This window comes from Cariama cristata, unplaced genomic scaffold, assembly GCF_000690535.1.
Source record: "Cariama cristata isolate BGI_N322 unplaced genomic scaffold, ASM69053v1 scaffold5575, whole genome shotgun sequence".
Lineage (NCBI taxonomy): Eukaryota > Metazoa > Chordata > Aves > Cariamiformes > Cariamidae > Cariama > Cariama cristata.
Genome location: NW_009617982.1, coordinates 11,659 through 37,553, shown reverse-complemented (window position 1 = coordinate 37,553; position 25,895 = coordinate 11,659). Strand labels below are relative to the sequence as shown.

The 25,895-nt window shown below is 43.4% G+C and overlaps 1 protein-coding gene across 1 annotated transcript; it reads right to left on the bottom strand.

Annotated features, from left to right (window-relative positions):
- Window positions 1-3,278: 3,278 nt before the first annotated feature.
- MPZL1 (myelin protein zero-like 1) lies at window positions 3,279-24,823 on the bottom strand. The gene is made up of 6 exons (XM_009700677.1): window positions 24,802-24,823; window positions 21,972-22,132; window positions 18,001-18,214; window positions 13,183-13,315; window positions 9,697-9,802; window positions 3,279-3,726 (listed from the first exon to the last, which is right to left on the bottom strand). The coding sequence occupies exons 1-6, from the start codon at window positions 24,821-24,823 to the stop codon at window positions 3,625-3,627; spliced, it is 738 nt and encodes a 245-aa protein (XP_009698979.1). The 3' UTR covers window positions 3,279-3,624.
- Between the last annotated feature and the right edge of the window lie 1,072 nt (window positions 24,824-25,895).

Sequence of the window (25,895 nt, the reverse complement as noted above, 5' to 3'; positions counted from 1 at the left end):
CAGCTTTCCAGCCACTCGTCCCCAAGCCAAGTACAAGTCCTCTGTCTCCTGAGACTTTACTAAGTAAGCCAATTTAGCATCTGTCCTTTCCATCAGCACAGGTTATCGCATGATTAAACAAGCTAAGATAACCTGAGGGACAGAAAGTTCCCAAGTGTTGTCTCACATTGCCTCAAGTTCTTTTGAATTCAGCCTGAATAAGTTATTTAATAGCTACATGACCAAAGACAAAAAAAAAAGATAATTCAACAGCCTTCGTGCTGGAGAGGGATTCAGGTGGATTTCTGCTATTCTCGGGGGAAGGGACTTCTGTTTCTTTCTAAAAAGACGTTCAGCATTTGTTTAAAAAATACTTCCAAGTTCATTCTGCCTTCACAAAGAGGATCCAAGCAGCCTTGCAATGAGCCTCCTCAGTATAGGCAAGATGAACATACCTGTAGCTAAACAAAAGCAACAGAAGATGTTTCCTAAAGTTAGTTAGCACCAGCCAGATCAGCATGGCTCCTAAAGTTAGCACCAGATCAGTGTGGCTCCTAAAGTTAGCACCAGATCAGGATGTTTCTTAAAGTCAGCACCAGATCAGGATTATGCTCAGTTTCTCCAGTATATTCCAGCAGGAAAGGAAACAAACATTCGTAACAGACTTCAGAGCCAAGGACAGCCCTATCTTCTCATAGCAGCAAGTTGTTGATCGCCACATTCATCACATTCCTCCCTCTTACTCGAAAGTGTCTGGGGAGGAAAGATGCTGATGCACAGGGATGAATACAGGCAGATCAAAATCAAGTTTCTCCACCCACCATGTCAAAAGCATTTGTTTCTCACTAAGCGTAAAACAAATGTTGGGAAGTTACAGCCTGGTAGATAAGGAAAGTAGCAGCAGCAGCACGATTCATCCTGATCTTAATGAGGCTTCTAACAAAGGCAGGTATTGTCAGGAAACCAGTGAAGTCTGGTCCCGATGAAAGAATATAGTGTTGGCATACCCAACTTTGTCAGGAAAAAAGACACACTGTACACAAAATAGTTACTGAAGTTGCACTGTCATAATTAAAGGATTATCTAATGTGGTTCTGAAAGGGTCTGCCACGGCCGAAAACTATTTTTCATTTACTTGATGTTACAGTGGAACGTAGGCTTAAGTTTGCAAATATCAAACTAAGAGTGTTGCAAGCTCACTGGAGGACAGGATGAGAATTCACACCAAGTTTGCAACTGACAAACTGAAGATGAGGTCTGAAAAAGCCGTAATGTCATTTCAGTAGAGACAAATCTGCAGACAATACAAAACCAGGAACTGAAGATGAGGTCTGAAAAAGCCGTAACGTCATTTCAGTAGAGACAAATTTGCAGACAATACAAAACTAGGAGTTGCTGGCACACCAGAGGGTTGTGCTGCCATTCAGAGGGACCTGGACGGGCTGGAGAATTGGGCTAAGAGGAATTTCATGAAGTTCAAGAAAGAGAAGTGCAAAGTTCTGCATCTGGGGAGGAACAACCCCATGCAGGGGTACATGCTGGGGGACACCTGGCTGGAAAGAAGCTTTGCAGAAAAGATCCTGGCGGGAGTCCTGGTGAATACCAAGTTGACCATGAGCCAGCAATGTGCCCTTGTTGCAAAGGTCAATGGTATCTTGGCCTGCATTAGGCAAAGCATTGCCAGCAGGTCAAGGGAGGTGATTCTTCCCCTCTGCTCAGCGCTAGGTGAGGCCACACCTGGAGTGCTTGGTCCAGTTCTGGGCTCTCCAGTACAAGAGAGACATGGACATACTGGAGTGAGTCCAGCACAGGGCTGCAAAGATGATAAAGGAAGTGGGGCATCTTTCATACGAGGAAAGGCTGAGAGAGAAAAGGCTTGGGAGGGATCTTATCAATGTGTATAAATACTTGATGGGAGGGAATGAAGAGTGCTACTCTTCTGAGTAGTAGTCACTGCCAGGACAAGAGGCAATGGACAGAAATTTTAAAAAAAAAGGAAATTCCACCTGAACACAAGGAAACACTGTTTTTTACTGTGTGATCACTCTAAGTGATCAAACAGTGGAACAGGTTGCCCAGAGATGACGTAGAGTTTCCATCTGTGGCAGTATTCAAAACCCAACTGGGCACAGTGCTGGGCAACCTGCTCTATCTGACCCTGCTTGAGGAGGGGGCTTTGGATTAGATGATCTTCAGAGGTCCATTCCAACCTCAACCATTGTGTGACTGATTTGAACTAGGACATGGGTAAGAATCAGAGAGAAGGGGTTATGGCAGACCAAACTGAAAATTATTTGCTGCTACCAAAAAGCCAACGCCACGTTAGGACGTACCAACAGAAATCCTTTCACTATATGCTACTCTGAGAAGACCTCAGGTGGAATGCCACTTCTAATTTTGAGCACCAGATTTCAGGATACAAATGGGTCAGCTAAAGAAAGATCCTCTTCAGCATTTGAGAGGACGATCACAGATCCTTAACAATCTATGAGGAGTTTAATCTAGAAGCAAGAAGTTAGGAAGTTGTATTCAAGTAGCAGAATTGAAGAGAGGAAGGAAATAAACTGTCCTCCGCATCCTCTGTGCAAATATAGGTTACACAAAAAAAAAACCCCAACAACACATCAAAAAAAGCAAAGCGTGCAGCCCTACATTTCATCCAGAGGTCATTCAGCCTCCACTACAGGCTTTTAAAGCATCTCTAAGGAAGTGACAGCGATAAAATGGAGCCATGGGAGAGAGGTGAGGGAGTACTACAGCTTCCAGTTCCCTTGGAGCCCTTTTTCATGCTTATACAAAATGCCAGAGCTTCGAAGAAGAAACATTTCATTGAAAGGTTCAACAGAGTTTGAGGCAACCACCTCCAGCTAGAGCTTCCTATCCCTTTAACTCACTAGCTCTCAAGTTTTCACAGGTAAACTACCATTTCACAAAATTCATTAGATCAACACTATCCCTGTACCTTAAAGGACTAAGCCTGAATAGATGGGCTTAATACAGAAGTGAGCAGTTCTGTGACCTGTGTTACACAGGTCATATAGGCCTAAACATTTCCGTCGCTTACACTGCTAAGACATACATTTCTGATAGCTAGGAGTCACAATTTGGCTTACGAGACCAAGCGAGCGTGTCCAGTTTATATGAGAAGGCAGCTTGTACTGAGACTCTGACCAAGGAAAAATGAATACCCTGTACACATAAAGAACTTTGTGAATATAAAGAAGATACCTTCCTTATATTCACCTCAACAAAAGAAATTAGGCCCTATAAGCAAAAAAAAGAATCTCCAGGTTAATCTAGAATCTTCAGGCATCTTCCAGTTTCTCCATTAATAATCAAGATAAAAATATCTTAAAATTGTGATGCGAGTTTTCACTTTCTCTCTCGTCACACAAGATACAAAAAAGAATATTGGCAATTTATAAGCAAAATTCTTACCGCATTTCAACATGCAACAATGGTCTCACTTCTGTACGATTAAATAGACTATTTACACACAATACATATATATCTTTCCCTCTGTATGCACATGCATTGGTCCTAGCCTAGGCATCAAAGGCCACATGTGAGTTCTCTGGGTCAAATCTTGTTCAAGCAATTCCAGTCTGAATGCGTGTTTTCCTTTGGATAGCTTAGGATCTCATCTCAGTTCTTCCGAATATCAGCATAGACCACAGACTCTGACTTGTTAATCTTGTCGCTGTGCTGTCCTCCGGAATGATCTAACTGCGCGTAAATGACTGGGCCCTGGGGAGAGAATGAAAAAAATAAAAAAAAGGACAATCAGTATTTTTCAGAATAGGTCATATTGCCCCTCACTTCCGCAGGGGTTGCAGCAAGACCAATGCTAAAGCAAGACCACAGAGCTTTCATGACTGCTGACGACACTTTGAAGCAGGTGGAATGAATCCTTGCCTACCAATGAGCTCCGGTCTGCCACCTTTCTCCTATCAGGACCACGCCAAACAGCACCGCTTCCTTCTCGTAACACTGTTACGGCTGCTTGCTTCTCACAAAATGCAAAATCTAGAACGCTTTGTTCTGAAAAGCAGCGATTCTTACATGCTACGGAGCAAAGATCCGTGGCTTAGTCAGATGTATGCCAGATTTAATATTTTTCAAGAGGAAGCGTACTACAGATTTACTAGTAGACAGCAGAGCGTACTTCTCATACTGCCACTCAAGTCCCGTAAATCCCAGCACAGCCGTACCCCTCGGATAACGAGGGAGAGAACAAACCTCCGGCCACCTTACGACACCAGTCACTGCCCAAGCAAGGGATGGGACCAAGACTTACACAGCAGTGAGCCAGGAAATACTAAAACAATGCAGTAATGCAGAATTCTTACCTGACTTTTGAGCCAACCCAGGTGGTGAGCACCTCCACAGACACTGGGCACGCACGGCCATATGCCTTCGTTAGATTTGCCAGGGGATTTTTTTAATTTTGCCATCTTTCAACAGAGCATGCAACCACGCCAGCGCCTTCCTAAAACACCACGTCCTCCAAAACCCAGGTCGCAGGAAAGCAAAGTGCAGCTATTTAAGATACGCTGAGGACAGGACCGCAGCCTAGAAAAAGGAGGTACCCGACAGGATAGGTGGGACTTTTATGGAAAGCTCTGATCCGCAGCTCCCATTCCGCACGTCCCAACTGACACCAGCACCGAGCCGCAGGCTCCGACCACCTACCGGGTGACCTTGGCAGAGAGACCGCGCACCCGGGTGGGAGGGAAAGGGACTGCCCAATTTGAGGGTGGGGTGGGGGCAATGATAAGGAGAGATCTTTTCGTTTGGTTGTGGCTTTTTTAGCAGTTTTTGCTTCAAAACCGATTCATCCATTTAACTCTGTTCCTTTTACGTCCCAGGAAGAAGTAGCCTTCACAGGCATTTCTCCTATCAGAACAGCATTTCCTCCAGAAATCCTTCCATCTATCTTCCAAAGCAATTAGGGGCCAGAGATTAAAAGAGACCTTCTGTACAGAAAATTAAGTCCTCGAAGGACCATAGGCACACTTCTGCACAGCTGTTTTCCTCCCATCACAATGGTAAAGCACGCACCCAATTAATACCTTGTTCTCTTTCAGAAGTAGCTTAAATCCAAATTTTCTTCCTTCTGGGTAAAGTATTTCCCAAGCAATAAAGAGTGGAGGAAGGAGATGGACAGAAGGATCAAAACTTGCAAGCAGATATAAAGCACTGAATAGAAATAAAGAGACTGAGAAAATGCTCAAAAAAAAAAAAAAAGGCACTGATGTCTTAGAAAATTTTGGATTTCAAGTCTCATTAGAGCCATTTATTTTTTTTTTTCTTTTTCCTGCTATTGGCTCTCATGCTGTTCTGATCTCCAACACTGTATCAGGATTACAGCACTAATTCCAATTAGAGTGCAGTGTCTATATAAACTTCAAAGCAAAGTGACCCTAAGGTTTACTTGTAAGCAATTTTGGAAGTCTTATCTGCCCGAGGCCATAGGTCAAGAGTATGAAAATTCAGCTCCAGAGCACTTCCTATCAGTTAAAAAAAAGTAAAAAAAAAAAAAAATCTACAACTGCATAAAGTACTCACTATGACATCTCGAGTTTTGTTCAAGTAATTCTGATGGGTCAATTTTCTACCCCAGGAGTTCACTCGGGATCAGTTATCACTATTCTAATTTTATGCCAGTTTAAATATAGTTATTCTGCTGCAACCAGCATGTTAGGTGGTGGTGGAGAGACTGACTGGTGTCATCACCTGATCCAAACCAAGCTACCACCGGTTCGGTGTGTTCACTAACACCCAAATAAGTGGTAGATTTATAACACAGAGAAAAGGAAGACCAAGAGTTTATTATAATGCTCCATCTATTTGATTTGCTGCCAATTGATTCTCTGGCTGGTTATAATCAGCACCAAAGCCTTTTTTATTTCCTGCACTTGATACCTCCAGTGATCTGAATCTTTGTAAAGACTCTTCTCCCACAAGTAAAAGTTTCAAAGAAGTCTAAACAATTCAGAACTTTCACCTAACCCCAAATAAGCTCATCCTGACTCTTCAGAACCAGAAGAAGGACCAGCACTGCCGTATAAAACCCAGCATTTCCCTAAGGCCTTGCAGCTTTTCCATTCAGAACTGAATGGAAAGGAGATAGGAAAGGGACAAGATACCTTGCGAAGAGTTCGTCAGCGGAGTCATGAATTGCAAGTTACAGCAAAGAAAAAGGAATTACAAAGTTAGACCATCATGGTCTAACTGTGGTCTACAGTATTTTCAGATTTTTTAGATTCTGAAAGATGTTGCAATTACTACGGATTCCAGCTCCAGGAAATCCATCTGAAATTTAAATCAAGATTCCTGGCACCATGAAGTGCTCCTTCCCAGGGTCACAGAATCACAGAATTGGTTTGGTTGGAAAAGACCTCTGGGATCATCAAGTCCAACCTTTGCCCCAACACCCCCATGTCAACTAGACCATGGCACTAAGTGCCACCTCCAGTCTTTTCTTAAACCCCTCCAGGGATGGTGACCCCACCACCTCCCTGGGCAGCCCATCCCAATGCCTAAGGACCCTTTCTGGGAAGAAATGCCTCCTCATTTCTAGCCTGAACTTCCCCTGGCGCAGTTTCAGACTATGGTCCTGGGGTCCAGTTCAAAGCCTGGAACAGAGCTCGAACGTAGCCTGTTCAGGTACATCTTAAACCAGAAAGAGAAAGGCCAGAGATCTGCACTTACGTTAATTTAGCTTTAGTGCTCTCCGCTTCTACACTGACCGACCTACCTGCTTAGGACCTCTATACCATACTGCTCTGTACATCAGAAATGCACTTCTATGGAAGTTACACTTTAAGATCAGTGGTCCTTCGGCCTGCCCAGAAATGAATACTCAGCTACTTGCAAAGCACAAAGACAAGTGACAGCCACCTTGGAGTTCAAATTATCTTGGGACAACACACATCTGCCTTCCAGTTTGCCTGCTGTAATCCAGATTACTAGCTAAACAAGGACATCCATGCAGGAAACACATATAGGTCTTGCCTTCATTGGAAATGCTTTTCTCACTCATCCAAGTAACAGTCATGATAGAATACGAGACACTACAGAGTGATGGCACGGAGAAGAAACACTGCATACAAATCTGACAGGACAGCACATACCTGCCGAGAAGGAAAACACAGTGAAAACAAGTGGAGCTGATTCAACCAGCTGAACATTCACGGAACCAGATACCCATACTTTCAGCACTCTGGGACACTCCAGAAAGCAAGGCCCACACTTGATAAACTTGCACCCAAAACACAAGGAAAGTGCAGGCACTTTCAGCTGAGAAGCAATGTGACAAATACTTCATCGCTGATTCTTAAACAGATATATAAACAACCCAATGAATAAACTTCATTTAATAAATTTAATTTAAATGCCACTCTTTTGAGAGTGAACACCCCTCTTACTGTTTTTAACTTGCAGAGGCAGGGAATTTGTATTCACAGTTCTTTCTCCATGAGTGAAGCACAAAGTATTCAGTCCCTCCCTACACATCCTACCAAGTAAAAGGCTACAAAGAAGTCCACAGGCTTTTACTGTTTGATCGCAGCACCGACTGCGTAAGCCACTGGTCAAAAACTGCCAGGCAATCCAAGACACAAAAGTGTGCGCGAATTGGCAAACAGCCTGCAACAGTTTCTGGGAATGGCTAGGAATCTGACTATCAGCATTTCACCTACAAAATAGCTCAAGAGCATGAATACTCACTTCTTGATTACCAAGAAATATGAGGTTTTACTTATATGCGATGCTAGATTTCAAATATGGTAATTTGCATGTTGATATCAGCCTTGTTTTTAAAAACAACCCCAATGGGTAGAGGTTAAAAATGTAAGTGTGATCAATTGAAATTTAGTTTCCTCACCGATTTAAAGAATCTGTTCAAAATCTGATCTACCTTGATTTTATTGTGGATCTTTTTAAAGAAGAGTAAATCTGTTTACCTGTTGTTCCGTAAAGATGGGGCAAATGTTTAAGAGAAAGTAGAGGAACCGCTTGTTGCTACAAATGTTTGCCAAGAAAAGAAAATCCAGACAAAGCTCTCTCTGCCTGACAAAAGAGATTCAAAAACTAAAAAACTACAGTAAAACTAAGCAAAACTAAAGGCCTTTGCCATATTTTTTCCCTTGAGGTCAGGACTGTTCCAGAACTTACCTTCGGGAAGACCCTGGAGGACTCTGTCAAGGAATAAGCAGACTGGAGTGACCACAGAAGGGCAAAAGCACACTGAGTCTGAGTTACCTTTACAAAGTTTAGGTTTACTCTGACACACTCCTTCCAGTACATCGAGACCCAGAACACTGGGGACACGGAAGGGTGAGGGCACACCAAGTTTTCGCACCAAAACTTTACAGAGAAGATGAAAGTATTTTTACTTTCAAGATGTAAACGCAGAACAGTAAAACTCTTCCTCCATGGAGCTCTCAGGGCACTTGCATGTACTGCTTTGTACTGTGACAGTAATTAGATAAAACATCTAAATAAAATAACTGTTCTCTGGAGTCAGTATGTAGCTCTGTGGGTCCAGATGCTAAAACTCTGGAAATACTGTACCTGCCAAGAACAAGACGTATTTCAAAACCAGACCAGAAGCTCAATGGAGTAAGGTCTTAAACTTTACCCAGCTCACTCACTGTTAGCACTGTGGTTTTTTTCCTGCAGTGTTAACACACTAACACACATCTCCATTATTTTGTCAGGAGAAATTAAGAAACCTGGTATTAACTCTGATTTAGAAACCCATCAGTTCACACACTGCTCTGCAGCCACTTGCTAAAAAGGTGGCTAATTAAGAAGTCGTCCATTTTGGACTTAACCTCACTCGGGATCCATACCTCCACAGGAAAATTATTGGGAACACACAAATCAAAAGGTAAGAAACTGCCGACAAATAAGGAAATCCTGTACCCTGTTAACAGGTAATCATATATTGCGTCGAATCCCTGACTCATGCTCTCTTCCCTCTGACTAATTTCCCATGGGATGTTAAGTCTGGGTAAGAGCCACCTTTTTCCTTCAAAGTCAGCAGAACTTTGCCAACAGCAGCAAGCACAAGATAAAGCGTGGCAATTTCAAACCCACAAAAGCCGGGTGGCTCAGCAGAGGAGAGCTGTCAGCAGCAAGAGCCATCTCCAAACTGGCCATCGCTGGTCCGTGTTTGCGCTGCGCTGGCTTGTTTCCTTGCGAAGGAAGTACACGCCACAGAGATGCACCTTCACGGTGATGAGAGAGGAAATAAATTCCTCCCCGTTACAATCCTAGAACAGATTCGGCAGCCTTATGGGGCGATTACACATCCAGCAGATATTGTCTCTACCCTAAACAGCTACCCACTGCCCACTTCTCATCCTTGCCAGGCTCTCACCCTTGCGCTTCACTACCACTTGTGTACGTTAACGCACAAGATCAGAACCATCTTTTTTTATACATTAGTACAAAAAGGACATAAAACTCCATCTCAACTCATATCAAGATGCTATTCTTTCAATTGCACTAAGCCTTCTACAGAAGAGTTCACCAGTTCCAGCTTACCGCTCATCCCTTGTTCGGAGCAGACAGTTTTACCCCTCAGCCCTCATCGCCGTAACAGATAGCATCTAATTCACGTGTCCCACCCTGCCTTTATCTTTTCCATAGCATCTCCCCCACATTCTGGGAGGATCCTGCTTCGGGAAGCAGCAGGAAGGAGTTTACCTGGTGTGATCTGACGAGCACGCTGTTTACCAGACCCTCTGTGTCGGAGGGCGACTTCTGCGGAGCCTGCTTAACCGGTGACATCAAGCTCTCAGATGTACTGCAGCTGACGAGGTGGCAGAGCAGAGTTTGCACGACAATGTTCAAGAGGCATAAAAAAAACAAAACAAACACAAACAAACAACCAAAAAAAAAAAAAGGAATAAAAACAAAAACGAATGATGGCAAGATGAATGCGGCAGATTATGCCAAAGTAAAAATGAACACAATGGATTCTGAAACAAACACATACAATTCTCCATCTCTCCCCAGACATTTCTCTGTCCTTCCTCCCAGACAGTCACTGGTAAGCAACATGAAGGAACAACTATTAACACAGGACAACAGCTCCTCCAAACCCCCTGTTCCCTAGATATTCCCATTCAACCCACCCTATCTAAAACCATACGTGTTTTCTTCACTGAGGCTTCAGACTCAGTCAATGGTGGTAAACAGCAATAATCTTCTAACTCTAAGCTAAACAGTCCCAGTCACTGAGGCAAGAGTTACACCAGTGCTAGTTAGAGCGAACACTTGGAAGAGCCACCAGCAATCCATATCAGAAAGATACGTCTTACCAAACTCCGCAGCAGTTCCCTTGCTTTTGGTTAGGCTACCATCCCAAAATAATTCTGCCCACTCGCACCAGACACTAGTCTCTGGAGCAATTACTGTTAAGAGTCACACGTGACATTTCAGCTATAGGCCCTAATACAGCTACTTGAATATCTCATCAGGCAAATCTTGTTTTTCAAACAAGAAAACTGTCTTGGGCTGAGAACCAACACCCCTAAAAGAAGGTTGCCAGTTTTCACTCTCTGTTTGCTTCTTTCCACCTGCTTAAAGCAGGATGGAAAAGAAAACAAGTCTGTGACAGAGAAACGAATACCATAGAGCTAAATATATGAGCAAATGCCCTTAAACTTAACGTTAGTAGCTCCTGGGCAACACAGTAATGGGTCTCTAAATGCTAGGTCTACCCCCTCGTACCCAAGCACCCAGGAAAGAAAACTATTAGCTGCCTCCTTGACAGCAGATGCAGGAGTTCCCTTTGCTACCACAACCCTCTGACCACTGGGCATCCTTTTCCCCCAGTCTTTGCAGACAGACAGTGTACAGAGCAAGTACAGAAACAAATAAATGAGGACAGTGACATTAAGCAGACCACCTCCTCACAGGGCAATCGTTTTTTTATCCTTTGCTAAGTCTAAGCATAGAAGATTTAGCTCCTCAAACATGCAGCAGTAAGAAAAAAGAAAAAGATAAAAATTTTGTCCCAGCCATCATGACAAGGGGCTTCTACTGTCTCAGAGACAAAGCAGCCCTTCTGTTACCAAAATAATGTAACCATGAATTGTTTGCTTTATTCACAAAATTCCTCAGATCTACACTATCTGAAAGTCATAATTCAGGCTTAAGCAACCAATGCACTTAGATCACTGCAAGTTTTCAAACACCCGAGCTGTCTGAGCCAGAGGAACACTTATAGGGAATGTATTTTTCTTTTGATGCAGAAAGGCCTCTGAATCTCCTGTGCTTTAGTCGATGCACTGGCAAGTTCACTGTTGGAAGAGATGGAGGAGGGACACCATCAGGGACAAGCAGCAATCCCACCCCAGTTAGACATGAGACAATGACACCCAAGCACCCAGTGAAATGCATCATCCCTTTGCCGACAGATTCCAGCACAAATTACAGTGAAGTTATGTTAGCGGAGAGCTAGCTGGTTAGTCAGCAAAGGAAGAGGAAATGTGTACACATACACACAGGTATTAACAGCAACCACCAACTTGATTAGTTACCATGGTGTCTAGTGGGACTGGAAGAGAAGACCCAGCCCTGCTACATTCCCAATCTGGCGTCTATATCAGGATCTCTGTAAGGAGAGGAAGGTAAGCAGGATCCGATCCCAGCATACCAAGGCAGAAAGAAAAAAAAAAAAACCACAAAACAAACAAAACACCAAAGTCAGAGCATGAATGGAGACCGTGGCCATGCAGGGGTTCCAGATGCCGCGCAGTGCCCCAGCCCACCTCGGTTTAAGGCAGAATGGTTATCTAAGAGTAAGTGCATCTCACCACCACCACCACCACACACCGGGTTAGCATCGTGTAGAAGACAGCCCGTAAGTTTGGAGGGGGTCACAGCACACTTGGTTTCTCTTTAGACGTCATGCAGAGCTGGCATAGTCAGTGAAAGCAGTATTGAAACTTCAGAGATTACTTTCCCAAGAGAGTAGTTAAATCTACTACAAGAAATTACAGTGCATAAACTACTGCTCCAGGCTCAGCACCAGTACGTGTCCTTCAGGAGGAAGACCCTGGAGAGCAGGTCACTGGGAAGCAAGGCAAGCGGATCATCTCACGCACGCTGCTGGTGCATGATGCTGCAGGCTTCTTTTCAGTTCTTAGGGGAAGGACACATGCGGAAAGGGAAAACCAGGCTCTCCACACAATTTTGAGCACACACAGCCGCCTTTGCTATATTTAGCCTTACCATTGGGCAAAAGCCACTTTCTCTAAGCTCTCCAACTGGGAAAAGGACAGGGCAAAGTTTAATTTAGAAATCCCCACAAGTGTATTTTTGGAGTTATTTTCTTTTATCTCACAGGCAACCCAAAAAAACCTGCAGGAAGCAGGAGTATTTGTTGGGGACAGAACAGAAGAAAGTTACAAGTTTGGGGTTTGTTTCTAAGACTACATACCTAATTTTCATTCTTTTTTATAGAAGCAAATTACCAGCTAATTAGAGAGGAGAAAAAAGGAAGCGCCTCCCCCACCAGCACCAAGCTCCATCACCACAGGACTCAAGTCTGCCTTTGTTAGTTCTCATTGCTTTTTCATATGCCCACTCCAAGATCTGTGCTTCACTTTGGAGTTATCCTCCTAACACTAAAAAACTTTGCAGGGATGGTAACAAAAACCAGACAGCGAATGAGAATGGATGCAGAGTGGCTACTCCTTCCTTACTTTGAAGTGTGGTGATGAATGGGGTTTTGGCAAGTATACTCCAGGTTCAGGAGCCAGACACTGGTAACTGAAAAATCCAGTCTTCATTTCAACACAGAGCATTCCTTAAAAGTGCATGTGTGGCACTTTTCCTTTGGGGGTTGGGGGTGGTAGGGGAAAGCGGGGCTGAAGGGAAGGGAAGGGGAACAGACCAGAGCTAGGGGATCTTGGATTCAATGTTCTTAGGGTAGCTTGTGGTTGGGGATCATTTCCAACATTTAGTGATTTTCAGGTGCAACTCATGCTCAGCAGGTCTTTTCAAGCACAGTACAAAGATAATCATTACGGGCAGCTGACCAGTGTTCCACATGGCCGTACCCTCTCTCTAGCCATGGTTGTCAAGACTTGGCTGAAACAACTCCTACCCCCCTCTAAGCCCTCCCTCTAATCCTCCTGCTGTTCCTCACATCATCCACAGGTGAGGAGGGAGATCTCTTACCCAGAGTATCGTTTTTTAGAGTTGTTCTTTCTGATGACAAGACACACGACAATAGAGATGAGCGGTGAGAGACCTGTAACCGTACCGATGACTATCCCTGCCACCATGGCAATGGGGAACGCAGGCAGGCTGTCTGGGGAGAGAAGGGAAAAAACATTCAACTCTTCTGCATTCCCTGATTAACAGAAGTGCAAAGCACAAATGCTCTCGACTTTGGATTTGTTTAAAGCAGAAGGCACTCATGTAATATCCAGGAATTATAACATGCAGCCTAAGTGGCAGCGATAGCAGGCAGCCAGCAGAATAACACATGAACAGAGCACACACCAAGAGTGTTCTTAATGTCACCGTCCTTCAGAAGAGAGTTTATACTGAACCAAGAATTTTTACATATTACAGGGAACGCAAGTGACAATGAGGACAACCCTGTCTCATTTTGTAGCTGAAGGGGCTTGGGGGGGTGTGTGTGTAAAGTTACATTCATCTGGCAATTCCCAGTGAGGTCAACAGGAAAAGGCAGGCACACTTGAAAGCAGATTTGAAGGCAGCGCACTGCTAACCAACTAAGAGCGCTGAAGGCTGGGTGTTCTGTGGGTAGCATGCAGCAGACAGCCTAGTTACTACCCATGATCACTCTTAAGAGTGTTTATACATGATTCTGGCGTCTCAAAATACATCTCTCTACATTTTTAGAGAGTCATTCTGTCCCTTCTTAAGTCAGGATCATTGTACGATACTAGAAATATGCTTAGAAGAACACAGTATTGCTTTACTCACGTTTTCCCCAATATAATTTTGGGAGAAGGTAAGCCAAGAAAGAGCAGCCAGAAATAAAAGGCAATCAGAGAATGAACATAAAAGACTTACAAGATAAAGAATACACAGACTACCACTATAGCTTTTCCCAGTAAGAAACAAAGTGTTTAGCGCATCTTAGGAACATCTTAGACCAGAGGGCTTCTTACAAGACTCCATGTTGCACTAGCTACTTGCACCAAATACAAGTCAATCAGTGTAAGATCCAACAGGTAAAATATCTTATATAGAAAAATCTTTCTCAGCTACCTGCATCTGATCATCACAGAATCGTTGAGGTTGGAAGGGACGTCTTGAGATTGTCTAGTCCAACCCTCCTGCTCAAGCAGGCTCAGTTAGCGCAGTTTGCTCAATAATCTGTCCAGTTTGGTTTTGACTATCTCCATGGATGGGAGACTCCATAACCTCTTTGGACAACCTATTCCAGTGTTCAACCACAGTAAAAACGTGTGTTCTTATGTTCAGACAGGATTTCCTGCGTTTCCATTACGCCCATTGTCTCTTGTCCCGTCACCAGGCACCACTGAAGAGCCTGGCTCAGTCTTCTTTAGATCCTATCAATGTACATAAATACCTGGTGAGAGGACCCCCCTGAGCCTTTCTTCTCTTTTTGAGGCTAGACAACGCCAGCTCTCTCAGCTTCTCCTCGTACAAAAGGTCATCCAGTCCCTCAATCACCTTAGTTGCCCTTTGCTGGGCTCGTTCCAGCAAGGACCACAGACCATGCTTATACAAAGCATTCCCAGCACGTTTACAGTCTGTAGACCAAGCCCATTTTGACACATTTATCTAGAAGGGAGCAGCACAACACAGTACCCTGGAGCAGAGGCATCAGACTAAGAAAATAGGGTTTACATTTAGTACTGTTCATTTTGAGATCAGTGACTTCCAGGAGAACGGCTACCTCATCTCCAGCTGTTTCACTGATCGTACCATCACTTGGCCAAATATCACATCAGCAGCTTTCCTAGCTCTCCAGGATTAGATGCCAGTTCATACCAACATGGCAATTCAGAGTCTTAGTCAGAAATTAAAGATGAAGACAAGAGTGCCACAATTTAGAGGAAGGCATCCCTTCTTTCCAGGACCTTTCGGTAGCCCAGAGATCCATCTGCTATTAAGGAAGAGAGTCCTACAAACAGTAATACTTTCCAGGTACCTAAGACTGAGATTGTGTTTGAGCCCCATGCAAAGATAAACAAATTTATTTTGAGGCGTATAAGGAGTTCCCTAGTTTCTGTGCTGTTTCACCTTTCCGAGTGCAGGAATAACTGTCTGAAAAAGCATCAAAACAGACATGTATTTCTGTTAGCAGACCAGCTGTTGCCTTGTAGACAAGAAAAAAACACCCCCACACTTATTCAGAGCAAGAAAATAAGCAGCAACCCAAAACCACAGTGCAGAGCATCTGCTGAAAGAGTGGTATTAAAAATTTGATAGTTTTGTCATTTTTTTGACTCATGTGGAGTTTTTTGATTGGTTGAATTTGAGTAAAGGACAGCAGTTACGTTCTGTTGACAGAGGTTTTTAAGACGGTATAAAAAAATGCAACTGTTTGCACGTGAAACTAGAGTCTGTCTTTACTGCCTCTCAGAACATGGTCCAACAGACTATAGAAAAGCTAACACGATTTTATGACCACATAGTTCAGCTGAAGAATGTCTCTCCGCCAAGTTTTTCTTATATTTTTCAGCATTCCACAGTTACTTGAATTCCTCATAAGTATGTGCAGAGCAGCGAATGACTTCACTGTAACACAGTCCCAGCTACATAACCAAACACCAGCTCTGAAAGCTAACATTTAAGTTAATAGCTTAACACAAGCCAAAAATCCAGCCTTTCAAAGAACAATTTTCACTGAATATCACCGTAATTCAAAGCAACTTCCGTTTTCGCTGAAAGTTTGTTAGTATCAGTTTTATGAAACAGGCGGGAAACAGAAGTTATCCATTGCTGCGAAGTATAAAGATTTTCACACGACAATTCTAAATTTTTCCCCTGTGAGAGTTCAGATCAAAGATGGGACTACCTCCAGATAACACACACTGTCTTGAACACAGTGTTAAGTAGCTTTCCATTACAAGCAGGGGCAGCCTAATGTAAGGACTTGGAATTCCCTACAAATTTCTGTCATTTAGGCTTTGAACAGTAGTCCTTTCCAGATTCAGATGCACTACTGAAAGAACAGTCTGGCTTCTCATCCCTGCCAGTAGGATTCTTCCAACGTAGCTGATGGAGCTGTTTGTGCAAACACTACGTAGGTACTTCAGTGAAAATCAGCTGAGTTAGCTTGGCTTGGCAATTTTAAACAGTTAAGCCAACCTAGAACTCATTAAATGTTTAATCCAAAATCTAAGGCTAACCAAGCATCTATGAGATCATTTAAATGTGTAAAGTATGTATGTGGCTTTGAACAGTTTACAACACCAGACATACGATTCGGAACATTTAAATGTATACATTAGTTTAAAAAACAAATGCAAAAGAGTCAATATGTACTCATTTCAATCGAAAAAATTTCTCCAGCTCAGTTCAGGATGAGTTACAGCCTATTACAAGAGCAGTACTTCCAGGTAAAGTCGGAATGCAAGACAGCATTACACCTATAGCTTGAAAACCTGTTTTCAAGGTCTTCCTAAGAATTTGAAGACAATTGTTGCAGCATTCTTCTGATGATGAGAAGTATTTCAAATAGAGGGTTCCCTTCAGAAACAGTGAGATTCTCTTGTCCGATAGATGCTCCACCTATGGGGAAGCCAGCATGCACGTCTGTTGAAAAATATCAGCTGAATTAGTGTGCTGAAGTCAGTCTTCACTTGCTTAACCTGTGTTAAAATCTGAAGAGGCTTTGCCAAGACAGCTTGACTTCGTCAAACCAGCAGTTGCTTTACTGCTTCTTCATAGAGACTGTCAATATATTGTAAGAAAATAAACCGACCCTATTTTATATAGACTTCAAACCTTCAAGAAACAGAAAGTTCTAAGTGATGGCGGGACCTCCAGAGGTCCCATCCAACTCAAACTGCTCTGTGAAGAGAAGAGTTAGATATAGACCTCGCCTACGTAACTACATGGAACGACCTCATTGGCCAGGGTACACGCCTGTTATAGCAGCACTATCAGTCTCATTAGAGCGTATATGTAGGTATCTTCCCTAACATACTACAATCTAATAGAACAGCTGTATCAGTACTGCCATTTATGAATTCAACACTTATTCTTGTCCTTATTAAATATGAACTTGGAAATCTGATCACTGTAAGAACCATTTCATTGTAGGAACAGTCACACTTTGGCTGACCTCCAGCTTAGCTAGAACAATCAAATGTTTTGGACAGCCAAGGGAAAGAAAGAGCCAAATTCACAGGCAGAATATAAGCACTCTTGAACTGTGATCATTGTTACCAAACGTTAACGAGAAGCCTTAAATGACTGCAAGTAGCCAGCCCTCGCAGCTTATAAGAGTCACCATGGATACTGTAAGAACATCCAAGTAAAGGAGACTGAATGCACATCCAGCACAAACACCTTTTCGTGGAAGACGGTAGCATTTCACTGTCTGTCGGTACGTGCTCGGGCCAGATTATTCATTTTGTTTTCAGTACATATACTGGACGGGTTCCAAAAAGAACAGCCTGCCACTTTCTCTCCTTGTTCCCCAGATTTCAAAAGTCATCCCAACCCTTCATATAGCATAATACAGAAAAAAATTCATAGGACTTTGAAATGAGAAGATGAGTTTTTATCAATGCTCCCATCTGCTTTTGCCAGTATTTGTTAAAAGCATAGGAATTAGTAGGTATAGAGGAAAAGGGTATGACATTCAGGTTTTTAAGTAGCTGACAGAATATCAGTTCGATTATTAGGACCTGGAAGAAGAGAATTAAAAAGACAGTTGTTTCCTTCAGGCTTCTCCCCCACCCCCAAGAAAAGTGATATAAACACAGAAGGGGGACACGGGGAAGGAAAGGAAAAAAAAAAATAATCATATAGGGTGAATACCTTTCTCCACAACTCTAACTCGGATTTCTCCTGGTTTGACAACAATGTCAGGTGGGTTCTTGACATCGCAAATGTAAGTGCCGTTGTCCCGGAACTGCATGTTTGATATACTGATAGAAGCATCTTTCTTGTTAAGATCTCCAGCCCAAGTGATTCTGTCTTTAAATGGTATGTCCTTTCCAGGGTATGGCTTTCCATTAAAGTAATAGAAAAACTGTAGTCAAGGAAAAGAGGATATAAGAACAATCCAGTTAGAGATTACAGAGCTACAATGCTTCTCTCACTATTACAGCATTCTCCCAGAATCCACTGTATTATACACAGCTAGTATTTGAAATTTTTCTTCCTCCTGACTCACCTCTTTAGTCTGGGGTTTTTGCCTCTTGACCACATCGCCATGCTATGGCTTATACCTCAATCATACTACCACATACTACCACAACAGACTGCAAGTTTTGGTTTCCTCTTGATTTGGTTTTGGTTTGTGGTTGGATTGTTTAGGGGTTTTTTCCTGTTTTTTGGGACATGGGGTTTTGCAGACAAGGAGGTGGGGGAAAGGGAAACAGGCTGGTAATCTGGGAACAATTAAAGGACAGAACAGTTCTGGATCACGGCCATCTGTCTTTCAGGCACAGGAAGCCACCTGCATCCTAGTAGGAAAAGGATACCAAGTCTCCTATCTCGTGTTTTGCTGTGTGTTACTTGCAACTACAGCACAGTTAAATTAACATGCAATATCCTCCTGCCCTCCACCCCTCCCCCCCCAAAAAAAAATCACATCAGCAATTTAAAGCGTATTTAGCTGTTTTCCAGAAACCTTTCCAGTGACTAAACATAACTGTTTCCAAGTTTTTAGGTGACTTCAGTTGTACATTGGCCCTGCACTCCCGAGACATGATCAAAAATCCTTGAAGAATGAACCTGTTTAGTACAATCTGAGGAGAAACTGTGTATTTCCTCTCTATACCTGACCAAAATTGGAATTCACAGCAGTCGAAGTGTACAGACTCCTACAGGACAACTCTGCTTTCAAACATATGAGATGTTTGACCACTGGCCGTAACCCTAAGAGAGGGATCAAGGCTGTATTGCAGGAGCACATTCATTCTTAATTTCACATTCCAAAAGAGAGCAAGACAAACTGAACTCAACCAAGAATCAACCTGAACTCTCTTCAGTTCGGTCTCCAGAGCATGGTTAAAGAAATTTAAGACAATATTCCAGCTACTTCTTTCTACAGCCTTCTTTACAAAGCAGACTCTCTGCCACAGAGAAGACTGGCTACAAGCCAGTCCTCTTTCCATTCAAGTCATCTCCCACCTCTTTTCCTGTTCCTACCCTTGGTCTGAGGCTTGCCATTCCAATGTCCCCTCTATCAGGCCCGCGCTCTGAATATCAGGCCTGATCATTAGGCAGCACAAATCTTATCCAGATCAGGTATGTGCACATGACCATCTGTTGTGCTGCACATTTGTTGTCTACAGGCTAGCATAAATCCAACAAACTATCTCATCTGGTAGGAAGTCTGCTAGCACACAGTCATTTGTCAACATTTTGGAGGAAATCTGCATCAGTCTGCAGCATTTCCAGCTGGATTATAACCTTTAGCACAGAGGCACTGCATTACCACACCCCTGTGCATGGGGGGAGTCATCCGACTGGAAGTTTAGAAGGCAAGAGGCACATTCCTCAGCTCTCTAGGTGTCCTCACCTGGGGGAGGAGAAATCACAAAGTGAAATACGTCCTGAAAGACAAGCTAAGTGACTCAAGCCACTCCATGCCTGTGATAAGTGATTTCACAGAATCGATTTGGTTGGAAGAGACCTCTGGGATCATCGAGTCCAACCTTTGCCCCAACACCCCCATGTCAACTAGACCATGGCACTCAGTGCCACGTCCAGTCTTTTCTTAAACACCTCCAGGGATGGGGACTCCACCACCTCCCTGGGCAGCCCATCCCAATGCCTAACCACCCTTTCTGTGAAGAAATGCCTCCTCATTTCTAGCCTGAACTTGCCCTGGCACAGTTTCAGACTATGTCCTCTTGTCCTGTCACGAGTTGCCTGGCCGACCCCCACCTGGCTACACCCTCCTTTCAGGTCGTTGTAGAGAGCGATCAGGTCTCCCCTCAGCCTCCTCTTCTCCAGGCTGAACAGCCCCAGCTCCCTCAGCTGCTCCCCATCAGAATTGTGCTCCAGGCCCTTCACGACCTTCATTACTCTTCTCTGGACTCACTCCAGCACCTCAACGTCTTTTAACATGAGACTTCTTTTGAAACCTAAAGCTGATGGGTTTAGACTGGTTTAAGCCAATTGTGAAACCCTGCTGTCATCGGATGCTTCATGCATGCAGAGATGTCTCTATAAGTGGGCATGTGGAGGGGGAGGGGGACAAGCAGGGGAAGCTTTCAGTGAAGTCAGCCTTGCCACACGGCCACAAGATTGCCAGTGCTGTTTCTAAAGAGGCACAGGACCACCCTTTTCAGGAGAAGCATGGACTTAGCTCAGACATAAGCTGATCATGAGGTTGATCTTTCAAATCAATGCCCACCAAGCCACATAATTGACATGACTTGGGTTCATTAAAAAAAGAACTCTTCCCTCTATACCTCCCCCAGTCCCTCAAAAGAAACAGGGAATTAACATTGGATCATGCTGGGTCACTTCTGCTCAAAGATAACTAGCTTATCTCTCAGTTCCACTGATAACTACATCCAGGTCGAATGTCTAAATTGACTTCGCTTCCAAAAAAATGTTATGTCCTGAAGTTGTATTTCTAAAACAAGGGGTTTGGTCAGTGATGCAGAAATGGAAGGGCAAACCAGGATATATGGTGGATATTTCTACGAGGAGCGGAAAACATACAAACAGATAGCTTCTTTTCACTCATCCTGTTCAACATTGGCAGGAACTATGCCCTACGTCCTTAAGCTTTTGCCCAGCTACTGCTTCGGTTTCCCAAAGAGAACAACTCCCTTTTCAAACCTAAATATTTATTCACTGAGAGTTCAGAAGCTGATTCTTCAGATCTCTATATATGGAGCAAGATGCTCATATACTGTTTTGGATCATCTCTGTTCTGAGCATTGAAGGGCTCCTACAATTTAAATGATCTCACGTCTGCAGCAGAGGGAAGGAAACAAACACTAACACTCTGCTGTCTTGGAGTCCCTTGTTCTGCTTCCTCTAAATTCTCTCTCAGGGCAGGGAATAAGAGGGAAGCAGAAGTGTCGGAGAGCTCAGAGTCAGATGCGTACAGCTTACACAACAGAGGCAGAGGACAGCTAATAACCTACCAAAGCCGCTTCTTTGAAGGTTCGCATCCAAAGGATCGGAGCATGCTTGGGCTCAACATACAGAAAATGAGTGATACCAATTATTATTAAGTTTCTTGCTAGTCTGATTTTTTACTGGTCAAATAACTAAAATACGAGGATGTAACTGCTTACTGACTTGTGCAACTCAATTCCGTTCTGAAACCAGGGAGAATGGTCTTATTTGAAACCCTTTCAAACTGAGGCAACACAGTACACGAGCAGAAAGTAAGCAACATACACAGCACACAATATAACACTGTAACAGCGGTAATTCAAACTCTGTGACCGCTATCATTCCGCACACAGCTCCACAGGTCACTTCAAGTGCAAGAGGACACAGAACTTAGGAGAAGATCCTAGATGCTCATCTATTTCGTACATACTGCTACCAGACCAACCCCCCTCTCCTCTGACTAACAAAGGACCAGTGTATTTTACAGCCGCTGCACACTCCAGTCTTTGCAGAGATCTAGCATACGGCAATACTTTTAAACAACTCCAAAAAAGCCCCACTAAAATTACAGGGATGGAGACAAGACACATGGAAGGAGGCTTCAATCCACATTTGCTTGCTCCTTAGAACCAACTAGAAGACTTTTGCACACTTATCAGAGGCTCCTCTCCCAGGTTTGTTCCCGTACAGCCATTCCTTACTGAGATACGAGTCGCGGCTCCCTCCGGTTGAAAACTCCAAGAAACAGATGCTGCGCTGCTGATCACTTCCACGGATGTAAACGTGCATGGAAGCTTTGCATCTGTCCCATTCTCCACAAATATCTCCTCCGGGGTGTTGACCTCTACTGCTGTTACTTTGACTGTATGGGAAAAGCAAAGAGAAGAAAGAAGGAGAACAAGCGGCATCAGTGCTGTTTCAAGAATCAGGAAGTTCATATCACATTGCCTGTAAGGGGAAAAAGAGAAGAGACATCAACAACTCCTACACCAAGTGTGTGTGCAGACGTTGCATTATACCTGCAATACAAACAAGTACAGAGCAGGCCAGTTCACTTCTCTTTCCTTGTATTATCCGTTACAGGACGTTTTCCATCCACAGATGTTTCCTCTACAACAGTTTGTGGAAGTCAATTCTATGGTGCAAAGGATGAGTTTAAATCTCTTCCCTAGTAGCTGCCAGCAGACATTGTAATAAATAAGCCCCATCAGAGGAACTAACATCTTGGACCCAGCTACTACTCAGTTTCCTCTCTGGCTCACGTCTTGTTTCCCATCTCCAGTTTTTCTCAGCTGTAGGCAGAACAAAAGCTCACCTCCAGAAAGCTGAGGAATAAACCCCTCTGGCTCCCAGCTACACCATCTGCCTCTGCTCCCTGGCTCCAAGGTCTTCATGTGCAAGACCTCATAAATAATCACTCAGCTATAGTTCAGAAGCATGAGAGTAGTTAAATTTTTTTCTACCGTGAGGCTGATGCACGGGCAAAACAGCAAGCAGACCACAACCACTCCCCAAATGTAAAGTAATCCAGGTTAATGCTGTGCTTGTACCTGGAGTTTTCCTACAGAGTAAGTGAAATTCAGCATGATTCGGAAAACCTGTTGAACGTGTTCTTTATCTGGCACCTTTTGAATTGCAAAGACACCATCCCTATCCAGATTTAAGCAAAGATACCTCTGTACATTCATTTAAGTTTACGTTAAGAAACAAAGCGTGATCTTGTGACATGACAAAAGGAATGTCTTTCAGTGGTTGTGTCACATCCATGTGAAAGCAAAAATCTTCTAAAATCACTGCGGGTGAGTGTGCATGTGATGTGCCTCCAGTGACTCAAATGTAAGTTTTGATTTTTATTAAACCATGGCTTTCAGCATAGGGATGGTACTAGTAAACTGCTTCTGATGACATAATTCTATGTTTCTGGGCTATAACATCTTAAATTCAGGGGTTTTGCTCCCTTATTAGGAGAGGAAAGCAAGCCTTCCTGCTTCTTCAGTATCTTAGCTGATTTGTTTCTCAACTTTGAATAAACTAGCTCTTGAGGCAGGCAAACTGAAGAGAAAGATTCCAGTCGAAGACAGTTTAAAAAAAAAAAACAAAATGAAACAAGTAAGAAAAACCCACTTACATTAGTCCTTAAATCATGGGGTTTATGCTTTTGGTCAGTGAGATCTACCAGCTCAGCAGCCTTCAAAAGTTAGATAGCAAGCTTCTTTCAAGTGATAGGACCATCCTAAGGTGTAGATTTGCCATAAAGCAGGTTATTTTGTCGGAGCTTAAAATTAAGCAAAGCCCATGCTCCGTAGAGAATTTTAGAAACCATCATTTACACATGCGACTTCAAGCCTCTTTCCCCAAGAAAACAAAGTTCATGTGAGCTGTGCCACTTCCCGTCTTCCTCCCTTGCCCCGAGACTACCGAGTCAAGTGGGCAACTGCTGGCTACGGCACAGGGCCACAAACACGGGAGGTAGCGGCAGCTGGCTCTGCAATACAAGACCGCCTGCGAGCTCTGGAAGCTGTAGTTCAGTCAATGGAATGGTCGGACAATGAAAGAGATGAAAGCACGCTGGCCACCCGGATACATCCAACAATCACTATGGGCATGGCTTTGCAGGAACCGCTGTCTCTCACCCAGCCAGCATGGCAAGCCAGGCGAAGGAGAGCACATGCCCAGGGGACACAGAATGAGCATGCAAGCTCTGTAGGGGTGGGAGAATTCAACATACCAGTTTAATGACAATAACCCAAACCAGAAGAAACCACCATTCATTCACTTTACCATTCAGAGTCCACACTCTTTGCTTCTCAAACTCACTAACTCCTCAGTCCCATCAGCTTATCCCTGGTCCCTCGGATTCCCCTGTCATCATTGCTCTCATTTCAAACTAAAGAGAAACAGCACTCTAAGGGAGGGGGATTTTCACCAAGAGGCTGCATCAGAGCTTCCTTTCTCTTGTACTTACTCTGACTATGGGCCAAAAAATATTCTTTTGCAAAACAATTACCAAATATTTATTCGGAACATACAAAGGTTTCTAGCAATTCAATGAAACAAACTCAGAGCTGCTGTGCTTTATGTATTTTTTCCAGCTAATGGAGTAGGAAAAAAAAAAAATATTCCATTGTTTTCAGTCCAAGCCACAGAACAAGCCTCCCTTTCAACCGTAAAACAAGCAAGATGCCCTCAGCATTTGTGTAGGGGGAAAAGAGTCTGCACAGACATTGTCTGCTTGTACATGGTACGGAGAACTCCTTGCCACACACAGGCAGTGGGTAGCACAGATCTGCTTAATCTGAAGAAGTCACTGTTCTAACTCACCAGCAACCCGTGAGAGAGCTGTAGCAAAGCAAAAGAAAAAAAACAAAACAAAACAAAAAATCTGACTTCTCCCTACAGTCTGGGAAGGAACTGTGTAAGCTTGTACAGATATGTCCAGCAAGTTTAATTTTTGTATGTCCTATTGTTGTCTCAACTGCATGTTTTTCTTTGCTTATTCTCTCCCCGTAGCCTAAAAAAAGTCCCTCACTTTATTTGCTCTTTCAGCATGCATCGCTTCAAAAAAAAATTTTCCTGCCTCTCTTATCTTACAGCATGAGACATAAGCTCCTCAAATCTTAATGTGATTTTTTGGAAGTGGTAGAGAGGCCATAACATTTGACATTTGTTCACCCCTACCCCTCTCCTCCCATGCTTTCACTGATATGGTTGCAGTTCCCAACACCTTGAACTCTTTGGCCTTCTCTGCCGTAATAAAATCCACGTTGATCATCTCCAGCTCTAGCTCTTTTCCTTCTCTTTCCACATTTGCCAGGATTACATCCTTCTTCCAGCTTCTCCATCTATTTAAATATTTCAACTGCAGAAAGCTGAATTTTGAGTCACATTCCAGTCACACTTACCCACTGCTCCATTCCTCAAGCTTACTCACCCTTAGCTCCTCTCAAGAAGAAAAAATTTATCACAGGTGATTGTCTGAGAGAGAAGAGAGCTTTAGGAATGGAAGGTTTGCAAGGTACGTAGGGCAAAGATAAACATTTGCTCTTCTCCTGTAGATCCTCCTTGATCCCATCACCCTGTCCAGCTGCCTGTAGCCCAAATATTTCCCTCTTAATCTCTCTTCTAGCCTTCAATTGCTTTAATTCTTCTTTTCAGCAGAAAGATGCTTCTATTTTTCTCACCTACCATCAAAATCATTGGGAAAAAACCACCTGTGCCTCTTCAGTCATTTCTTTTTCATCTCTAGTGTTGCTGGAGCAGTTTTACTCCAATTACATCAACTCTCACCAGCTAAATTTTCAGCTCCCCCACTTCAATTAAAAGACTCCCTCCTCATCTTCCTTCTCGGTCAATCCTCCTCCTCTTGAAAAAGGACACAACACTCATACTCTTACTAACTTACTAATCTTACTATTCTTACTTACTTACTAATCTTTTCTTATTGTTCCCATCATGAATCTTCACTCTTCAACGCCGCCTTTATTCTCAGGTCTCTCTTTCCTCAGTATCTTGTCTAAGGGATCTCATCTGCAAAACAAGTTCAGCTGCCATCACCGTGCTGACTACTCAGATCTGCATCTCTGCTCAGGATCTGTCTCCTTATGTTCAAAGAACAGTCTCAGTCT